At 43.3% G+C, this 19,237-nt stretch overlaps 1 protein-coding gene across 2 annotated transcripts in view; it reads right to left on the bottom strand.

The window, feature by feature from the left end:
* The window catches only part of LOC144889155 (disks large-associated protein 1-like), a 54,997-nt gene that overhangs the window by 13,875 nt on the left and 21,885 nt on the right, over window positions 1-19,237 (bottom strand). For both annotated transcript variants that reach the window (XM_078769107.1, XM_078769106.1), the window contains exons 2-4: window positions 11,621-11,839; window positions 8,284-8,357; window positions 54-466 (exon numbers count right to left, since the gene is read on the bottom strand). In XM_078769107.1, coding sequence (XP_078625233.1) covers window positions 54-466; window positions 8,284-8,357; window positions 11,621-11,746 — 613 coding nt within the window. In that variant the 5' untranslated portion in view covers window positions 11,747-11,839. The remainder of the gene's footprint in view (window positions 1-53; window positions 467-8,283; window positions 8,358-11,620; window positions 11,840-19,237) is intronic.

Below are 19,237 nucleotides of genomic sequence, written 5' to 3'. Positions count from 1 at the left end.
AGTATGTTTCTTATTTAATATTCATAGATCAGTGAGAAAGACTAGTTTCTCACCTTCTTCTGAAAGCTTGTCGTTTTTCATCTCACCCTCCATTTCCTTGCACCAGCACTGCATCTCAGCAATCTTCTTGTCCAGCATGGCCAGGAACCAGCGGCCATCCCAAAGAATGGTCGTTTCGATTTCTGCCGCACCGTCCGGACCTTCGCACTTATCCACTGACCCCTCCCCATCTGTTTCAGTGGTGCACCTATCACTCGTGTCACCCATGCAGGTATTCACCGAGATGAGCCGACACGGTGCATCGTGAGCTTGGTTTCGGCCGTCGTACTTGTCGGCATCAGGCATCTGCATAATATTACCATCTCTGTAGCTGTCTGCTGGGTGGAAGCCGGGCTGGGCTGGTGACGTCTTTGAATTAATCTGGATGGAGGTGAAGGCGCTTCCCAAGGAGGTATTGTGGGACGGCCTGGAAACAGTCGAGTGGATATGGTGGAAAGAGAGAAAGGAAGACAGAGATATAGACAGAGACAGAGACAAAGGTATAGATTGAGATAAATTAGTTTAAGAAAAAATGACAGTTTTGGAATTTTTTATTTATTTTAAAAAGCGTTTCACAACATGTATACTGAGCTAGCACCAATATTGTAATATTACTTAGGGTAAACACCATTATGGTGTTTTTATTTCATGCAGATTGGCGGGAAACTTGCTCACATTTATTGTGTCGTTCATAAAGGGTTCATTTTTACAACACTTCGCACATGGGTCATGTCTGGCGACTCACAGCAGGATTGCTGGTACATCTGAAGGCCCCCACTGCCTTTCGCGCAAACCAGCCCATCCTTCCTTTGAGCTGTAGTTCTTCATTTTGACACAGTCATTTTCTTTCGTTTCCACCACTTTGTTTTTGCCTGTTGATGTACCTAGCACGGAATTGGCTTCTTGTTTACTACCAATTGTCATCACAAACTGTTCCATGTAAACAGCATACCTACTCAACAACAGCGGCCTGTCCCGGTGATACCACTCTCATACAACAAATGGGGTTTTTCCCCTAAACAACCATGACTTGTGAATGGAAAAGAAGGGGGGTGTTTGTTCACAGTCGCCTCGGTGATGCAAAATAGAAAGTGGGGTTTATTATTGGATAAATTAGCAGCCGATTACCATGATTACCACCAAGCCGTGTACTCATCCCACATGAATAAAAATATAAATAGCACGAACGGGACCTGAGGCAACCCAGGGATATGTCATTGTGACACTGGAACTGAGACAGGAATAAAACCCGTGTCTTGTTATTGCAAATAAAGGGGGGAAGGGGAGCGGTTGTAAGTCAACATTTTAAACTCGATGTACTGTAAATTCAAAAATCTCGCTTCCATGGGAAAACCAAGGGGTTAACATTTCTCAAGACTCCATGAAAAAAAGGGTGTAGCGCGGATTAAAAAAAAATATATATATATATATATCGCGCACATGTATGGGTTACTCAACATTTTGGTCAGTGACACCACCGGGCGGCATGTGCACTGTCCGTGTGCACAGCATGAACGTGTGAAGTTGTGAACACTAAACACCACGCCAAAAGGACTTGACCATGGCATGAGTGCGCGTTGTTAACGATAAACAACACAGCGGTACAACAGTTGACATCGTAAACTGAGCTTAAATTGAAGTTTAATTTCTCAAATGGAATTCAGCACAATTACAGGATTATGGGGCATTTAATTACAAGATTGTTGCTGGCAAGAACGTAACCGTTAAAAACTATGATTTTTGGCACAGGCGGATTTCTTCACTTTAGAAAAAAAAAAATGTAGGTTGTAGGGGAACAGGCAGCCAAGTAATGCACAAACAGAATGAGTAGATAAAGCTATTGAAAGACAAAAAGAGGGTGGAGATTGTTTACTTTAATCGGTTAAAGGTCTGCATAGGAGACATGAGATAGCTGAGCGCCGTAACCCCAGGTGCTCAAGAGACGACAACTGGACAAAAACAGAAGTGATAACAAAAGGCAAGAGAGGGACAAATGACTGAAAATGTTACAAGGAGAGTTTTACTGGATTCATCCCAGACGGTCCACGGAGCAAGAGTGGGGGCTGAAATGAAATCGGGTACAACACTGAATGAAGAGTGAAATCAAAATAAAGACCAATTAGTGCAAAGTAGTCCCAAGAAGGAAGCCAGACAGACCGACGACAGACTGACGACCGACCGACCGCACGCACACGCACACACACACACACACACACACACACACACACACACACACACACACACACACACACACACACACACACACACACACACACACACACACACACACACACACACACACACACACACACACACACACACACACAAAGGTATGTCGAGGTATCCACTGGAACATCTGCAGAAATTTCAAAATCCCAGTTCCACAAAACTCCTGGAAACATTAACCAAAAGCAATCAGTGAAAACATGGACATAATGCTCACGTATGACTTCATGATCCCATCGAGCGTGAACATAGAAACCAAAGCACTGCGACCGGACATAGTACTCGGGAACAAAAACGAAAAGCAGGCATTGCTAATTGAGATTTCAGTAACCAATGATTTTGGTGTAAATAACACAGAAATCAAGACAATGACCAAATATCAAGACCTCAAGAATAAAGTGAAAAGATCCTGGAAGCTGAAGAGGGACAAAATTGTACCAGTGATAATTAGGGCAAAGGGAAAGAAGAATCTCACAAAGATCCTACAAACCATCCCTGGAAACATTACTACAAATGAACTACAGTTGGAGGCTGTACGGGGCTCAGTGACGATCCTGAAAAGAGCCATTGGAAAAAACAAACAAACTCACAATCCTTCACTAAAACGGGGGTGGATACTTCCTTGTCCTCCTTCCTAATGGAGGACTCCAATTCACCTTCTCAAACCTAAATGATGAATATAACAATCAACGACACACATGCATACACACTCATACAAAGGTGCATCCTCAGACCTAGGAGAGCTCTGTTCCACCTAGCGAGACTCATATGGAGATAACAACCAGCGACACACACATCATGCAGTACACATAGTGCTATAGAAAATCTACACCCCCTTTCAATTTTAAAAAAAACCTTTTGGTGCCTTATAGCCGGGAATTAAATTGCATGAAACAAGACTTTTTCCACCTTCATTTTACACATCGTAACCCGCACTTCCAAGTGAAAAACAAATTTTATACATTTCAGAAAATTAATTTAAAATACAAAACTAGAATATCTTGGTTGGATAAGTGTCCACCCCCCTTATAATAGCAATTGTAAAGTAGCTCAGGTGTAACCAATCACCCTGTAGGTTTCCTCTGCTGGGTAGTGTATTTCACAGAAAAGACTCGACCATGAGCACCGAGGAGCTTTCAAAAGATCTCCGGGATAAAGTTGTGGAAACGCACAGATCAGGGGATGGGTATAAAAATATTTCTAAGGCCTTGAATATCCTTTGTAGCACAATCAAGACAATCATTAAAAAGAGAAGGCATATGGTACCACCAAGACCCTGCCAAGATCAGGCCGTCCCTCTAAACTGGATGACCAAGCAAGGAGGAGACTGATCAGAGGCCACCAAGAGGGCAATGGCAACTTTGAAAAAGAGACAGTCCTTTATGGCAATGATTAGTCACTATGTGCATGTGACAACAATAGACCAAGCACTCCACAAGTCTGGCCTGTACGGTAGGGTGGCAAGAAGGAAGCCATTACTTTAAAAAGCCCACCTTGAGTCCTGTTTGAAGTATGCCAAAAACCACTCTGGAGATTCTGAAGCCATGTGGAAAAACGTTTTGTGGTCTGATGAAACCAAGATGGAACTTTTTGGCCTAAATGCAAAACATTACGCTTGGCGCAAACCTAACACAGTACATCACCCAAAGACACCATCCCTACTGTGAAGCATGGTGGTGGCAGCATCATGTTATGGGGATGTTTCTCATCAGCAGGGACTGGGGCACTTGTCTGGATAGAAAGGAAAATTCTCAAGTCATACCAAAGTCACCTCTTCCTGTTCAGGCTGGAGTTCCCCAAGGTAGTGTTCTGGGCCCTGTGCTTTTTCTGGTCTTCATCAATGATCTCTCTGACTCTCTTGAAAATCCTCTCTATCTCTTTGCTGACGACTCTACTCTCTGTCGCTCCATTCCTCATCCCCCAGATCGGCAGTCTGCAGCCTCCTCACTCTCTGCAGACCTGGACAAAATCACAGACTGGTCAAACAAGTGGAACATGTCTTTCAATCCTGACAAATCTCACACTCTTACAATGTCTCTCCGAAAGGACCGACTGGACAACCCTCCCATCTACTTTCTCAACAATCCTCTCCAAGAAGTTCTGTCGCTCAAGCTTTTGGGTCTCACTATCTGCCATGATCTTTCTTGGGAAAACCACATTTCCAAGCTGGCCTCCAAAGCCAGTCGCCGACTGGGCATCCTCCGTCGTGCGAAGTCCTTCCTTGGCACACCTGAGCTCCTCACCACATACAAGGCTTTCATCCGCAGCTCAATGGAATGCTGTTCCCCCCTCTGGGCTGGTGCTCCTGCCTCACACCTTGCTCGGCTTCACGCTGTTGAGGCCAAAGCTTTCAGAATCATTGGAATCTCCTGCGATGTAGTCAACGCCGAGGGCCTTTCACTCACTCACCGCAGGCAGGTTGGTGGTCTTTCTGTCTTCTACCGACTCCTCTCCGGCCTTGCTCCCCCAGCTCTCTCTGTGCTCTGTCCCCCCAATATTCCTTCAGGTCGCACAAGATCTGCCTGCAACCCTCTTATGGTTAAACTGCCAAAGTCTAGGCTCTCTGCTCACCTTCACTCTTTCATTCCCCTTTTCTCCCGCCTCTGGAACAAACTCCCCCACTCCCTTCAATCCCACTCCTCCCTCCAGGTCTTTAAAACAGCTGTTCACCACCATCTCTTATCATCCCCCATCGAAAACACCTTGATCTTTTCTACCCCCGGTATTTCACCCCAGAGTCCTTGCAGTGTTCATATGTTTTAATCCTCTCCCACCTCCCCCCAAGTCCTCCCGATGTCCCTGCTCTCAAATGTTGTGTTCGTGTCCTTCCCCCTCTTCCCCCTCTCTTTTGTGTCCTTCCCCCTCTCTCCCCATCTTGTCTGCCGCTCCCCTTGTTTTTTGTGTTTTGTGTGTCGGTTTGTCTTTTTGTGTGATTAATGTTAGCTCTTTCACGAGCCTCGATCTTGTATACAAAAAAAAAAAAAAAAAAAAAAAAAAAAAGACTCAAAAATGGTACGTGCTGCTTCCTTGCTTGAAAAGGACAGAGCACGGACATTCCCCATCGGTTGGCATCCATGGGGAGGAGGAAATGTCCGCTGACTACGATGAGAAAAGCAGCGCCATTGTTATGATGTCGATGGTACCCAGAGTATCCCAGGAAGTGACGGCACTTCCCCCAAGCTCAGGGTGTGTGTGTGTGTGTGTGTGTGTGTGTGTGTGTGTGTGTGTGTGTGTGTGTGTGTGTGTGTGTGTGTGTGCTCTATTACAAGCCTTAGCCCATCCCCATTCATTGACCCAAACACCTGATGCTCTGGCACCTTGTGCGCTTGTTCCTCGTGAAGGTGAATCACATTGTCATGAAGTCTCGCTCTCGAGGCAGTCTATAGAGACCAAGAACGTGGCAACATGTGGTAAACTGGTCCCAGACTGTTACAAAGATTTTTTTTCCCCTAAAATGTTAAATAATTAATAAACATATTTTTGGGTATTTAAAGGATATTTTTCTGCCACAGATTTTTTTAACCTTTCCCTAGATTATTCCTTCAATGAGCCTGCTGGATTTTAATCAATGCAATGTGACTGTCATCTGGGCTTCCATAAGGTCATTCTTTTGTGACTAGCTTTGCTTCCAGAAGCTGAGTATCCAAATCTATAGAAATATTTTCATGTGTTTGTACCTTGTTCTTTCATGGCCAAACCTCTAGGTACTACAGCACCTAGAGGCCCCAGATTTTGGGTGTTGGTACAGGTACTTCAGAATTAGAACAAGATTTTAAGCCAACCCCACGTTGGCCTTGACGTCCGTTTTGAGGCCACTAAAGGCCGCTATAAAGTGTATATTGTGGTGTGTGGTTAGGTTAGGCAGTGCTGCCACCGACCCGCAGGAAAAAGTTAGCCACCATGAGGCCAATAACTCCATCGCTTTTTGATGTCCAACACGTCCTGAAACCACTGCCGGAAAAAAATTCACCCAACCTGGCAGCACCGGATAAGCCCCTGCTAGTCCTTAATATTACCATCTTCATATTTGAAGTCATATCCTTTGGTATGCCAATCTTCATTACTTAGCAATCACCATACCCACAAAATATATTGATTGGGAATGTTTATCGGAATGTCCTATCTGTATTGGGCAATACTAAAATCCTTCCACATCACGTGCATCTCTCACGTCTACATCGGAGTTTCAAAAACGCATCTTGACAAATTACCAGGGAAAAGCAACGGTCGTAAGGCACTTAAAGCCCCGAGTAGTAAAATAATGCATGTGGGTGCTGAGGGATGCGGAAAAGTGAACCGACACTTGATAATCAAGTTTGCAATTTTAGCATGACTGCACTTCGTCCTGAAGGTGACGTGATACATGTGAACCACCATCAAGTGCCAAACTCGAGAGAAGACGAGGGGTACAGTTCAAATTCAATAGAAGAAGCATACCAATGGTAAATAGCACAATGATTTGCACATTGTGTTCTCTTTATGGCAATGTCATTCATGTCTGTGTCAATAAACACTTTTGGAGCCACAGCTGAAAAAGCCTGGCACCTCTCTCATCCCACTCCAGGCCTCTAGATACCTGCGTGCATATGTAATCAACAAACTTCGTTCAGATAATTGACAGGTGGGCTATTTGAAACTCAATATTTCCTTTGTCCATGCTTTATATCTATTTTTATCATTCACTTTGTCCTTTGTCCTCCTTTGTCCTTTGTCCTCCGTCCACATGAACGTAGAGCAGCAACGAAGGTTGGAAAGGGTGGAAATGCGAATGGTTCGATGGATGTGCAGAGTATCGTTGAGAGAGAGAGGAAGACAAATGATGAATTGCGAAAGATGATGGGAATAGAGCCTGTGATGGATGCTGTGAAAAGGAACAGGTTGAGATGGTTTGGTCATGTGTTGAGGAAGAATGAAAGTGACTGGTTGAGAAGAGTGATGGAAATGAATGTAGAAGGAAGTGGAGGACAGGGAAGACCGAGAAATATTTGGCTAAAGATGGTGGAAGAAGAAATGCGGGCAAGGGGGTTAACAAGGAGAGATGCAGAAAATAGGGCAAAATGGAGAAGTTTGTCATGGGGACCGCAAGGCTAACCCCCACTCTAGCAGGGAAAATGGCCTTAAAATGCATGTTGTACTTTGTCCTCCAAAAAGTCAACTTTAATCAAAGCTTACATCAAGCTTCCATCATGGTCAACAATCAACGTTAAATACACCAACAAAGAGCAACAACCGGAAGGCAAAAACAAAACTAGAGGTTCCAGGGAACCTGAACTCAACTGGTCTATATCAATATGGTTAGAATATGCATAATATAACCACAAACTATATAGTTTATATGTGCTAAAGAGGTACAGTAACGTTGAAGGTATCTCATGTTTAAGCAGGAAACTAGAAAAAATTGAGTTTTAAGTGAGGCATGAAAAGTAAAACTACAATTACTTTTCTCAGATTTCAGACTTCAATTTATTATATGTGTTGAGGTTTGTTACATACTGTCTACACACCAAGTTTCAGCCTTCTAGCTACATTAGGATGTACCAACACAACACAACAACATGCATTTTGAGGCCATTTTCCCTGCAAGAGCGGGGGTTAGCCTTGCTAACTGGTTACCTTGCTAACCTTGTTAGCGGTACATTAGGAAGTACCAGATTGACAAAAATAGATTTTTCAATATGGCCGACCTGCCGCGACCATTTTTGGGCGTGCAACGCCCAAGTGCAATCCCAAACTAGTTTATGTCTTAAAGATGCTGCATAACAAGTTTCATAAAATTTGATCAATATTTGTGACTTTTTTTTTTTGGGATCAATATTTTTAGGGCTAACCCCTGCTCTAGCAGGGAAAATGGCCTTAAAATGCATGTTGTTGTTGTTGTATTTGTGACTTTTAGAGCGTCTGACGTCGAATTGTTTACAGACGACAGACAGACACAGACGACGGACACTGGGTGTCGGCAAAAACTCAGCTGGACATAGTCCAGTTGAGTTAAAAAAAACAGTGAAACAAAACACACACCTTTCATCGTCGACCTGGACCCCGATGGTGTGAACATTCTCTGGCTTGCTCACGGTAGTCTTGCTGACATCCACCTTCAGAAAACAAAACCACAAGCATCAGCAATATTATAAAAAGAGCCGTGTATGTATGTTTGTTTGTCACGTTATAAATTGAGAACGGATCAACAGATTTAAATAAATGCAGCTACGGTGGATTCAGGGAACTTCCCGGAAGGTTTGTGATGTAAACAAAACAAAACAAATTAAAGTGGTACATAGCCACACGTGGCGAAACTGCAAACGCCAACTCGCGACACTGGTTATCCTTGTACGGAGGGCAGGATCTCCCAAGAACCATTTTTTGTTCTTGCTCCATAGTTTAGCCATCACTTCTGTGCCGAGGAAACGGAAAGCCCCGTTTTTTTAAGCATTTACGCAAAGGCAGAGATGAGACCTGAGTTTGTTTCCTGCCATGGCCCGTGCCTAACACGTATCCCACACAATTTGATTAAAAAAAAAAAAAGAGAGAGATAGGTAGGGGGAGAGCGATAAATTATTTTTATTTCGATCTTCTTCTTGGTGTGTTGTTGTATATTATTCGCCATTCAGCATCTAAAATGGCCGTGATAAATATCCTATTAACAATCTCCTAGCTTCCTGAGTGTACAGCTAGGCCGGTACCTATACAACGCCTTATTTTATTTTTCCCCATTTTATTAACAAAATCTGTTTGTTTTTGTAATAACACAAAGATTGATATTTCCATCAGCAAAGTGACGGGTCTTATATTATAGTGGACGATGAAACAAGTTCAGTTGGTGGATCAGCAATTTAGATAAAATGGATGAAATTAAGCTGTGCCAGCAGGGACGGATGCATTGTGAAGCACCTCATCTTACGAGAGTGAGGGGTGGGGGGAGGCGGGGCGTTTAGCAGGCTGGCACTTCTGTATTTAAAATGGCAACATTAGGTATCATAGTAGTACGGAATATTACTGGATGTGTAAACTCACAAGAGCCTGTTTTAAAGATACTAGCAACAGGTACCCGCCCTAAGGGCAGGGCTTCAATTGGGAGGCCCAAATGAAAAGGAAAAATATCGGAAATTTAAGGCTTTTATTTCTTTTAAACGATTTATATAAACATCCGTTAAATCATATCACACGCAAATCATCAAAATCTAAACAGTGTTTGTCGAATTTCAATAAAAGCCACATCACTGTTCATATCGGTAAATATTATTCCATCGTGTTTGGAAAAACTGGAAAATTGGGAAAACAATATAGCCTACTTTACTCCAGGTGGTCCCAGGATTACCCACCCAAAATTTCGTTGTGATCAGTTCAGTCGTTTTTGCGGTACCTGGGAACGAACGGACAGACATTTGGTGAATTATCGTAAGATTATTATTTCATTTGAGAGCATGGAAGGGATCCCATCACAAAGTGGATGTGTCGTTAAGGTTTGTTACCTCCACCACCAAAGGTGGATGGAGTTATGTTTTCACCCGTCTGTCTGTTTGTTTGTTTGTGACCAAGATATCTCAAAAAGTTGCGGACGGATTTGGACGAAATCTGGTGGAGTGGTTGGGTGTGTGACAAGGACTAATAGATTCGATTTTGGTGAAGATCCAGATTCGGATCTGGCTAGTTGAATTCTTTAAGTGATTCTTCACCATTGAGAGATGGGGATAAAACTTATACAGAGCACGACATCTCAAAAAGTTATGGACGGATCTGGACGAAACTTGGTGGGGAGGTTGTGTGTGTGACAAGGACAAATAGATTCGATTTTGGTGAAGATCTGAATGTGGATTCAGATACGATAATTATTTAATCTTTAAGTGATTCTTCACCATTGAGGAATTGGGCATAAAGCGATATGCAACATGATATTTAAAAAAGATATGAACGAGTTATGACTAAACTTGGTGGACGAGTTGGTTACGTGACAAGTACAAGCCGATTCGATTTTGGTTCAGGTCCGAATCCAGATCCGGCCTATCAGTGGGATACAAAACAAACTGTTCAGCCTGGCGGAGGGTATGCGCTCTACCGAGTGCCGTTCTAGCTACCTCTGCCACCAAAGGTGGATGGAGGTTATGTTTTCACCCATGTCTGTCTGTTCGTCTGTCCGTTTGTGAACAAAATATCTCAAAAAGCTGAGGACGGATTCGGATGAAATTTGGCAGAGAGGTAGTGCATGTGACACCGACGAAATGATTAGATTTCGGTGAAGATCCGGATTTGAATCCCGCTACGAGAATTTTAAAAGTGATTCTTTACCATTGGCAGATAGGGCCAAAAACAGTACATAGGAGGATATCTCAAAAAGTTATGGATGGCTTTGGACGAAACTTGTTGGACCGGTTGTGCATGTGACAAGGAAGAATCGATTCAATTTTGGTGAAGATCTGGATCCTGATCCAGCTAGTAGAATTTTTTAAGTGATTCTTCACCATTGAGTGATATGGCCAACCAGGCGGAGGTACGTTCTCTACTGAGTGCCGTTCTCGTTCATTCTGTGTTGTTAATGTTTGTTCATTCTTTACAACACAATGCACTTCATCCCAAATCCTCACAATGCCAAGTCCATCCCAAACCCCAAATAAAACACCCTGATGTTCCTGTGCCTGCCCCAACTGTTTTCCTCCCAAAGTTCCTTCTCTCTAACACCACCCGCTCCCCAAATCTCACCCATATTATATTGCGTTAATATTGTACACTATGTGTAGACGAATATAATAAATTGACAAGGTGTCTTTTTCACCATGCCTCATTACTTTTTCAACAGCTATTGTGTTATTGGAACCATTACGGGCTGAAATTGGAACAAAAAAAAAGTGGTGGAGAACGGGGTGGGGGTATTATAATTGTATTTGATCCCAAAGGTTAATAAATATTTGATTCCAAATAAAAATGATTTAAAATACAGACCCCCTAGATGGGGGACAAAACAGAAATTATCTGCCGGCGGCTCCCCCGGTGACGGTGGAAAATGACTGAAACTGGCTTGAGAGAGCAATCATAGTAAGTCCGATCCTCAATAAATGAATACAAAGCCTGCAACCTGCTCATCCTTCATTCTACAACAATGACAACAACCCAACTGAGAGCTTCCTGCTTAAGGTCAAAAGAACGTCTGATTCAAACAAAGGAGAAACAATCAACAACACTTTAGGATTCAAGTACAACGGAATGTAGCTACAAGAAGACAGAATATAAAATAGCTTTATAACATAATTCAGAAATAAATAGGAAAGTATATCATTAATAAGTATATGAATAAACAAACTAAAGAATTACTGTATTTGATAATTATTCAAAACGCCGCTTGTGAAGTTCACCGATAGCCCACCTGCTCACGTCCACAAAGGCAAGAGGAGGACGTGGATGGAAGTCTCACTTCACGATGCTCGGCTCCATCTCGAGCCAAACTGCCTCCCCTCGCCAAACCTTGCCCCACCGGGCCATCCTGAGTCATTCTGTACCCTCTTCGGTCAAACAATGCTTTGGAAAGGACAATAAGCTTGGCTGGCAGGAATGAAGATTTTTTTTTGAGTGCTCAGAGAAGACACTGCAGAAAAAAAAAAACCAAAAAAAAAAACCAATGAGGACGCAGGGCACTAAAGTAAAGGGTTTGGGGTGTCAAGGGGTATTGTAGAATCTGAATGGTTTACCAGAATCTTGATGATTGAAATGTAACATTTTTACAAAACAGCAGAATTAAATAAAGGTCATAAACAGAGCTGTAAACAAGGCCACAAGGCACAATAATCCAAAGGGACAGCCAGCACCGGAGGTTATCGACAATAAGCTGTCAAATAGCTGTCAGTACCCACCCATAGGACAGAGTGTTTGTTTCACAATGCAGCAGTCACTGTTGACAAGTCAGTACGGGGTTTTATTAGTCTCGCCCATATAGGGATGCGAGACTATTGCAATTGGCTGTCTGTCTGTCCGTCTGTCTGTCTGTGTGTCTGTGTGTGTGTGTGTGTGTGTGTGTGTGTGTGTGTGTGTGTGTGTGTGTGTGTGTGTGTGTGTGTCGTTGGTTGTCAACTCCATATACGGGTTTCAGAAGGTGGAACGGAGCCCTCCGAGGTCTCAAAGTAACCGTGTACATGTGTGTATATGTATGTGTGTGTGCGTGTGTGTGTGTGTGTGTGTGTGTGTGTGTGTGTGTGTGTGTGTGTGTGTGTGTGTGTGTGTGTGTGTGTGTGTGTGTGTGTGTGTGTGTGTGTGTGTGTGTGTGTGTGTGTGTGTGTGTGTGTGTATATACGTCGTTGCCTACTATCTCCACACGTGGGTGGATTTCTGGAGATGGAACAGAGACCTACCAGGTCTCAAAGTATCCACCTCAGTTAGCGTGAGTGCGTCTGTGTGCACCTGTGTATTTTTGCTTTAAAAATGGTTTTCTCTGTAACTGCTTGTCCGATCTACATGAACCTTTAAACATAGGAGGGACTCTCCATAGAGAATATTTAATTGCTAACTCTAACGTCATAGGTCACATGGTATAGCAGCCATATTTTATTAAATGAACAAATTTGAACATCATTTTCTCCAAAACCGTTTAACAAGAAAAAATTAAAACTTGGCATATGTCATGAACTCCCTCCCCATGGGGTATATACAGTGATAATGATGATGTCATTGGTGAAGTGGTATTCCACCCATTGGTTGAATTTAAATATTTATCCAAAAATCTGAAACTTCATATATCTAATCTATGACCCCATGTGAGTTAAGAATTTAATTTTGATGTCATAGCTCACATGGTATGGCAGCCATATTGGATTAATAGTGTAGCAGCATAGCAAACCTGTTGTGCATTTTGTGATACAAGCACCAAATTTGGCACAAATGTACATTAATATGTTGCGAACATTGTGTGGTCAGCAATGAAGACGAGAGTCTGAATTACATGTATGCAAAAGACCTTGTGAACCAGTGAAGCAAATACACGGGTAAGCATGAATTAAATCTAGGGCATGATATAATTTCCATGATGTTTACCTCTACACTCAATGGTGGAAGGAGGTAATGTTTTGATCCCAGCTTGTCTGTATGTCTGTTTGTCTGTTAGTCCACAAAATTCCAGACAAAGCTTGTAGTAGTGGTAGTTGTAGTGGTAGTGGTGATAACAGAAATTGTTATATAGAACTGAACTTATATTATTATTATATGCAGAAAATAACTTCATTTCTATATGCCCTGCAGTGGACAGGTTAATTGGTTTATGCACTGAAGGGGTCACCCTGGTGTGCACTGCTGTGTTCTGCCTCACTGAGTTGTTCAGGTATGATGTACTCAGCACAAGCTTCCGGTCGGCCCGGAGGTGGGGGTGCGGGGCCTGTCACGGAACGTCAAAACAAACGGCCTGCCGGGGCCGCCCAAAAGTCGGGCGTGAGGGGCGCGTCCACTAATGGAACGCCTCTCGCTTCCCAGATCGAGGGCCACGTGGTCAGGAGAACCTCGTCCCTTCCGGTCACACTTTGCCTATCGGCCGGCCTCAAAGACCGAAATTGTGACGGTGTCACCCGAAAAATTTGAAATTACGAAATTTGAAAAAATTTGAAGAAAAAAAATTACGGAATTTCAAGTGGCCCAATATCTGAAAATGTTCCGCAACATATTAATGTACATTTGTGCCAAATTTGGTGCTTGTATCACAAAATGCACAATTCTTTTGAATATTTGGGCTAAGCCGCCCCACTATAAAGGAAACAATTTGGACATCATTTTCTCCAAAATCACTCAACGGAAAAAATTGAAACTTGGCAAATGTCATTAACTCCCAATGGGGTATTGGGGTATATAGGATGATCACGATTATGTCATCGGTGAATTGGTATTCCAGCCATAATTGGTTGAATTGGAGTGGAGTCTTTATCCAAAAAATCTGAAACTTCATATATCTGATGTATGACCCGATGCGAATGAAAAATTTAATTTATGACATTCATAACCCATGCGAAGAAACTGTGACATAATAAGGTGCATTGATGAAACGGGTATGTGGGTCATACATAATAGCAGTGGGCCATAATAGTAGCGTGTTCAGTTAACGGTGGTATTTTTGTTTAGAATGAACGTGCGAGGCGAGACTATGCACTCTAGGAGTGCCGTTATATTTAGAACAATGTGTTTTAACTTACATCTGACCCTGTTGGGGATCAAACCTGGACTAGCTAGCTCAATGTTGAGCATATTCGACAAACTCAAAATAACAACGTGAGTATATATGCGTATATATGCGCATACAGGCACACAAGTGCACACAAGTGCACACACACACACACACACACACACACACACACACACACACACACACACACACACACACACACACACACACACACACACACACACACACACACACACACACACACACACACACACACACACACACACACACACACACGATGTCGGTGAGGTGGAGGCGCCACATTTTGCCACCTCCCTCTCACCTGGGATGGAGTACCAATCACCACGTCAAATACAACAGTTTTGAAAGTAACAAAGATTGAGCCAAAAACAGCAGGTTCCATGGGAACGAAGAATCGTACCAGTGATAATTGAAGCAACAGGAATGATAAAGAAGAACTTCACTGAGATTTTAAAAAAACATCCCCGGGAATATTACCACAAACAAACTACAACTGGAGGCAGTTTGGGGTTCGGTGATGATCCTGAAAAGATCCCTTGGAACAAAACCCTGAGAACAAAAAGTATTCAACAACACTTGGTCCATGAACCGTGATCCCTTACCAAAGTGGAGGTGGATACTTTGAGACATGGGAGGGTTCCGTTCCACCTTCTAAAACTCGCATATGGAGATAACCAACGACACAGGTGTTTCTTTTACGTCACTCCTACCCAAGCATGCAGACAGCCAACCAAGCAGCAATTCCAGTGTATGCAGCTGCCATGTAATTCGTCCACTCCAAGTCTGGGAGGGCGTTGGTTCAAACCCTGTACAAGTCATACCAAAGACTTTTAAAATGATACGTGCTTCTTCCTTGTTTGACGTTCTGCATTTAAAAGGATAGAGAACAGACAAAGTTGGGAAGGCAATGGCAAACCACGCAGGATAACCATTGCTATTACTAAGAAACTTCTTTGTCTGCTAATGCTTTCGTTGAGGTTCACAGTGGGTCATACCAGTTTTTTTGGTTTGTTTGTTTTTTTGTATACAAGATCGAGGCTCGTGTAAGAGCTAAAATTAAAGTTATTACAAAGTTATTAAAAAGAGCATTCTAAAGTCACCTTTCCATATACGTACTATTGTTCAAGCATATCGTGCAATACTGTACCTCCTCCTTATGTAAATATATGTAATTATGTGACCCCTTTATAAGACATCTATTTATGACGAGAAGCTTGAAAATCTTTTTTGTTCAGGCTTCTTCTTAACTTCAGCCTGGTGTTGGCTTAGCGGTTAGGGTGCCGGTTTGGGATCATAGGATCCTGGGTTCGAATCCCGGTCAATCGCTGAATTAACACCAGGGGGGTTGACTCAGCCTGTCATCCTTCCGAGGTCGGCAAATTGAGTACCAGTTCACTGGTAATTCCCTGTGTGTCGCAAGAGGTGACTAACAGGGTTGGCGGCAGGAAGGGCATCCGGCCATAAAACATTGCTTCAAAAAAGGGGACCACGGTGTCCGAAAAAGGCCAACCCCTGCTCTGCGGGGAAAAATGGCCTCTAAAGGTGGTTCGTATACAGGGTAGTGAAGGAGGAAATTGGAGTTGCCAACATTGAGTAAAGCAGTGGTTCCCAAATCCAGGGTTGTGAGGGTGTTCCTGAGGGTCGTGGGAAGGTCTCAAAAAAAAGAAATATTACAGCGTTATAAGGGGATTACTTCGCTGGCACAATATGAAGGATTATTGAAATAGTAATTAAAGTAAAATAGTTGTGGATAATATAGCATATGTTATGTTTGGAATTCACATGTATGGGAAACGGAAGTGACGGTTGGTTTTGGAGAGTGGGAAGAGCTAAGGAAAGATGGGGTTTTTGGGGGCCTAATGGGCATGCTGTACTGTGTTGAGATTTCGGATTAAACTGTTGACGTTACCATCAAGTACGTTTCGGGTAATTGCTGGATACCACAGCATCCATATACGATTAATATAATAATGTTCTAGTCCGTTCAAGTCCAATACTCGTGCGTCAAGCAGACCAGCGAGGAGCCCGTTGTTCAATAGCACTCTTATCTGAGTGCGATATTATAGATGGCTCTGTAATTTTAGTGTTTTGAGCTTAATTATCGAATGCACTGTTTTTATTCCTTAAACGTTTTTATTCAAATTAAAAATGTTTGATTCTTGTTCATTCATAACTGTTCCAGATGAGTTTAACTACGGTCCCTTGGAGGCGTGGGTTCGAATCCCACTCCTGATACCAATTGTTACGGTCCGCGGATATGGATGTTGTTTGCCGAGCGAAGGCACCGCGGCCGAACAGTTGTTCCCCAACTCACCCGATTCACCCAGACGTTGGCCGTATCGCGCCACCGCTATTCAATCGGGAAAATACTAAGACGACGAATGCAAAGAGGAAGAAGAAGACGTACAGAAGAGTAACGGGGTTTATTATTATTTACACACACATAAGCAAAAAGAGCAGTCACGGGTATTTACAGCGGACATGAAAAAGCAGGTAACACAGTGCAAATTACTAGCTTATACTGACTTAATTACCTACCCAGGACAGGACAAACAAAACAAACTCACGTACGCAAATGGATGGAAGGGTAGGAATCGTTTGGAGGGATGAGCAGGTGGGATCACAGGGCACAGCGAGCAGGTCCACTACGGGCGGGAAGCGAGGAGCCGGCAGCTCCTTGTATTTGGCTTTACAGCGCATGCCGGCAGCTCCTTGTATTCGGCTTTACAGCGCACGCCGGCAGGGTCACTCGCTGCCCCGTCAGGGCTTCACGCGGCTGGTTGAAACGGGGCTGGTTGAAGCGGCTCTTTGTCAAAGGCTTTTTGTATCTCTCACGCAACTCCGGTGCAACTCTGAACTCTCTCCCGGTGGACTGCCAACCCTCTTACGCACCTGGACTCATCTGCCGTATCTCTGGTGTAGCTTGTCCCAGCGATCGTCGCACCCTTCTGTTCAAACCTTCAGCGCGGGTCTGACACGCCCTCTTCGGTTTCGGTACCGCCCTCCCCCCCGTGCTCTGTTCCGTGACCTTGTATGGTAATCCCACGGGCTTGTCTCCTTATTTGGGCATGGCGCCGACGGCACGCCCCTCGTGGCGAGCCACGGGCTTGTTTCCTTATTTGGGCATGGGGCTGAACAGCCCCGCCCTTCGTGGCACGCCCTGGGCTTGCCTCTCCCTGGCGACCCCACCCCTCCTGTTCAAACAGAGCACGGAGCACATATTCACTATAGCAGCGAAATGAGAGGGCGTGCACCCCACGCTTGTGAACTGCTTTACCCACAGATGGAGAGTTTGGCTGGGAAATGGAATGATTGAAGGGGAGCTATTCTTAATTGATTCGGTGCAATGGAGTGTCATTCTAATGGAAGACAAGGCCTTACTCTAAAACACATAATAAGATATAAGCTACTGAACAAGGGTTTTATAGTGTCCTTCAATGTGGTGTTTCATGGAATAACTACCGGGACGCCCTTTTTACCTTTACACAACTCTGGAGGCAGGAGGGGCCATATTCAAACAATGTTCATCACCATTTCCAATATAATACAACACAATCAAAAAAAATGCAATCCTCATATCCGCAACAATATTCTGTTGCCAATTTTTTTTACAGCGTAGCCCGTAGTTTGGATGAACCTATTGGTTATCGTCGAACCTGTCTTTACCCATAGGGCAAAGCCGTCGAGAACAGTATTTGTCCGTCCGTATGTATGTATGTATGTATGTATGTATGATTGTATGTATGATGTCCCCTCAAACGTATACCAATCTGAGCTGAGGATCTGGTCACATGACAGGGTGATGCGATGATGTCTGATGTCATTATCATGTCATGACAGTGCAGCGGCTGACTCTCCACACATCGCCATTTTGATTTATATGCCGTTCATGCCGAACATATCGTCGAACCCGTCATATATCACAATCGCCATGCTCTACCTTTACGTTTTTCATTCAGTGTGAAACACAAACAAACCGATTGTTAAAATGACCATCAAATATCGAAAGCATAGACGTTACGTCTCATCCAACAATATGGTACGTATAGGCCTTTGGCATCATGCCTCACCTTCGGACCGCTTCAGACAAATTAAACCCAGGGTTTCTTAATACAGTTGTGTGTCATTTCAGGAGTATCGTTTTCGTAATAATAATATAGTAAACATAACCATAACACTTTAATCCCAATGTCGTGAATGCAAAATTAATGGATTGAAGCGGTGTATGGTTCATGAATCAATGTTATAAGCGGTGTTCGGCACTAATATTAATAACCGCGGAAGTAAGGAATTTGCCTCAGTTTTTTGATATCATCATTTTCAAAATACTGACAACGTAACATTAATATTATAGTAAATCTAATCCTGGAAATTAAAATATATCATCTTCTACATATTGAAGTAGCGGCAGTTTTGTGTCCGTTATGTCATTACGTCTATGATGTCATTATGACGCCTGACACCACCGACCGACATTTTAATTTACTAGTACACCCGCTCACTACGGGAGCTGCAGGAAGGGTCATTCCTCTTTGGGGTATATAGATTACAGTCAATCTATGGTCGGGTCTCATGAACATTGGGTATGTGTTCATTTACCAAGTTTCTTGTGGAGAGATCGCCATTTGGTTTAAGCATTCGAGCAAGCACTCCATTCAAAACCCTTGAGGAACGGCTGGCTTGGCAAGTGCTAGCTAGCTGCTTGGTAAATGAGCACACCTCCAACCCTTGTGGCGTACATATATTACAGTAGATCTTCAATCAGTTCTGCAAGTAAAACTTGCCTCACGGATGTCTGGATTCCTC

This window comes from Myxine glutinosa, unplaced genomic scaffold (assembly GCF_964187855.1).
Source record: "Myxine glutinosa unplaced genomic scaffold, kmMyxGlut1.1 SCAFFOLD_1184, whole genome shotgun sequence".
In the NCBI taxonomy this organism is placed as follows: Eukaryota; Metazoa; Chordata; class Myxini; order Myxiniformes; family Myxinidae; genus Myxine; species Myxine glutinosa.
This window is presented reverse-complemented; position numbering and strand designations above follow the sequence as displayed.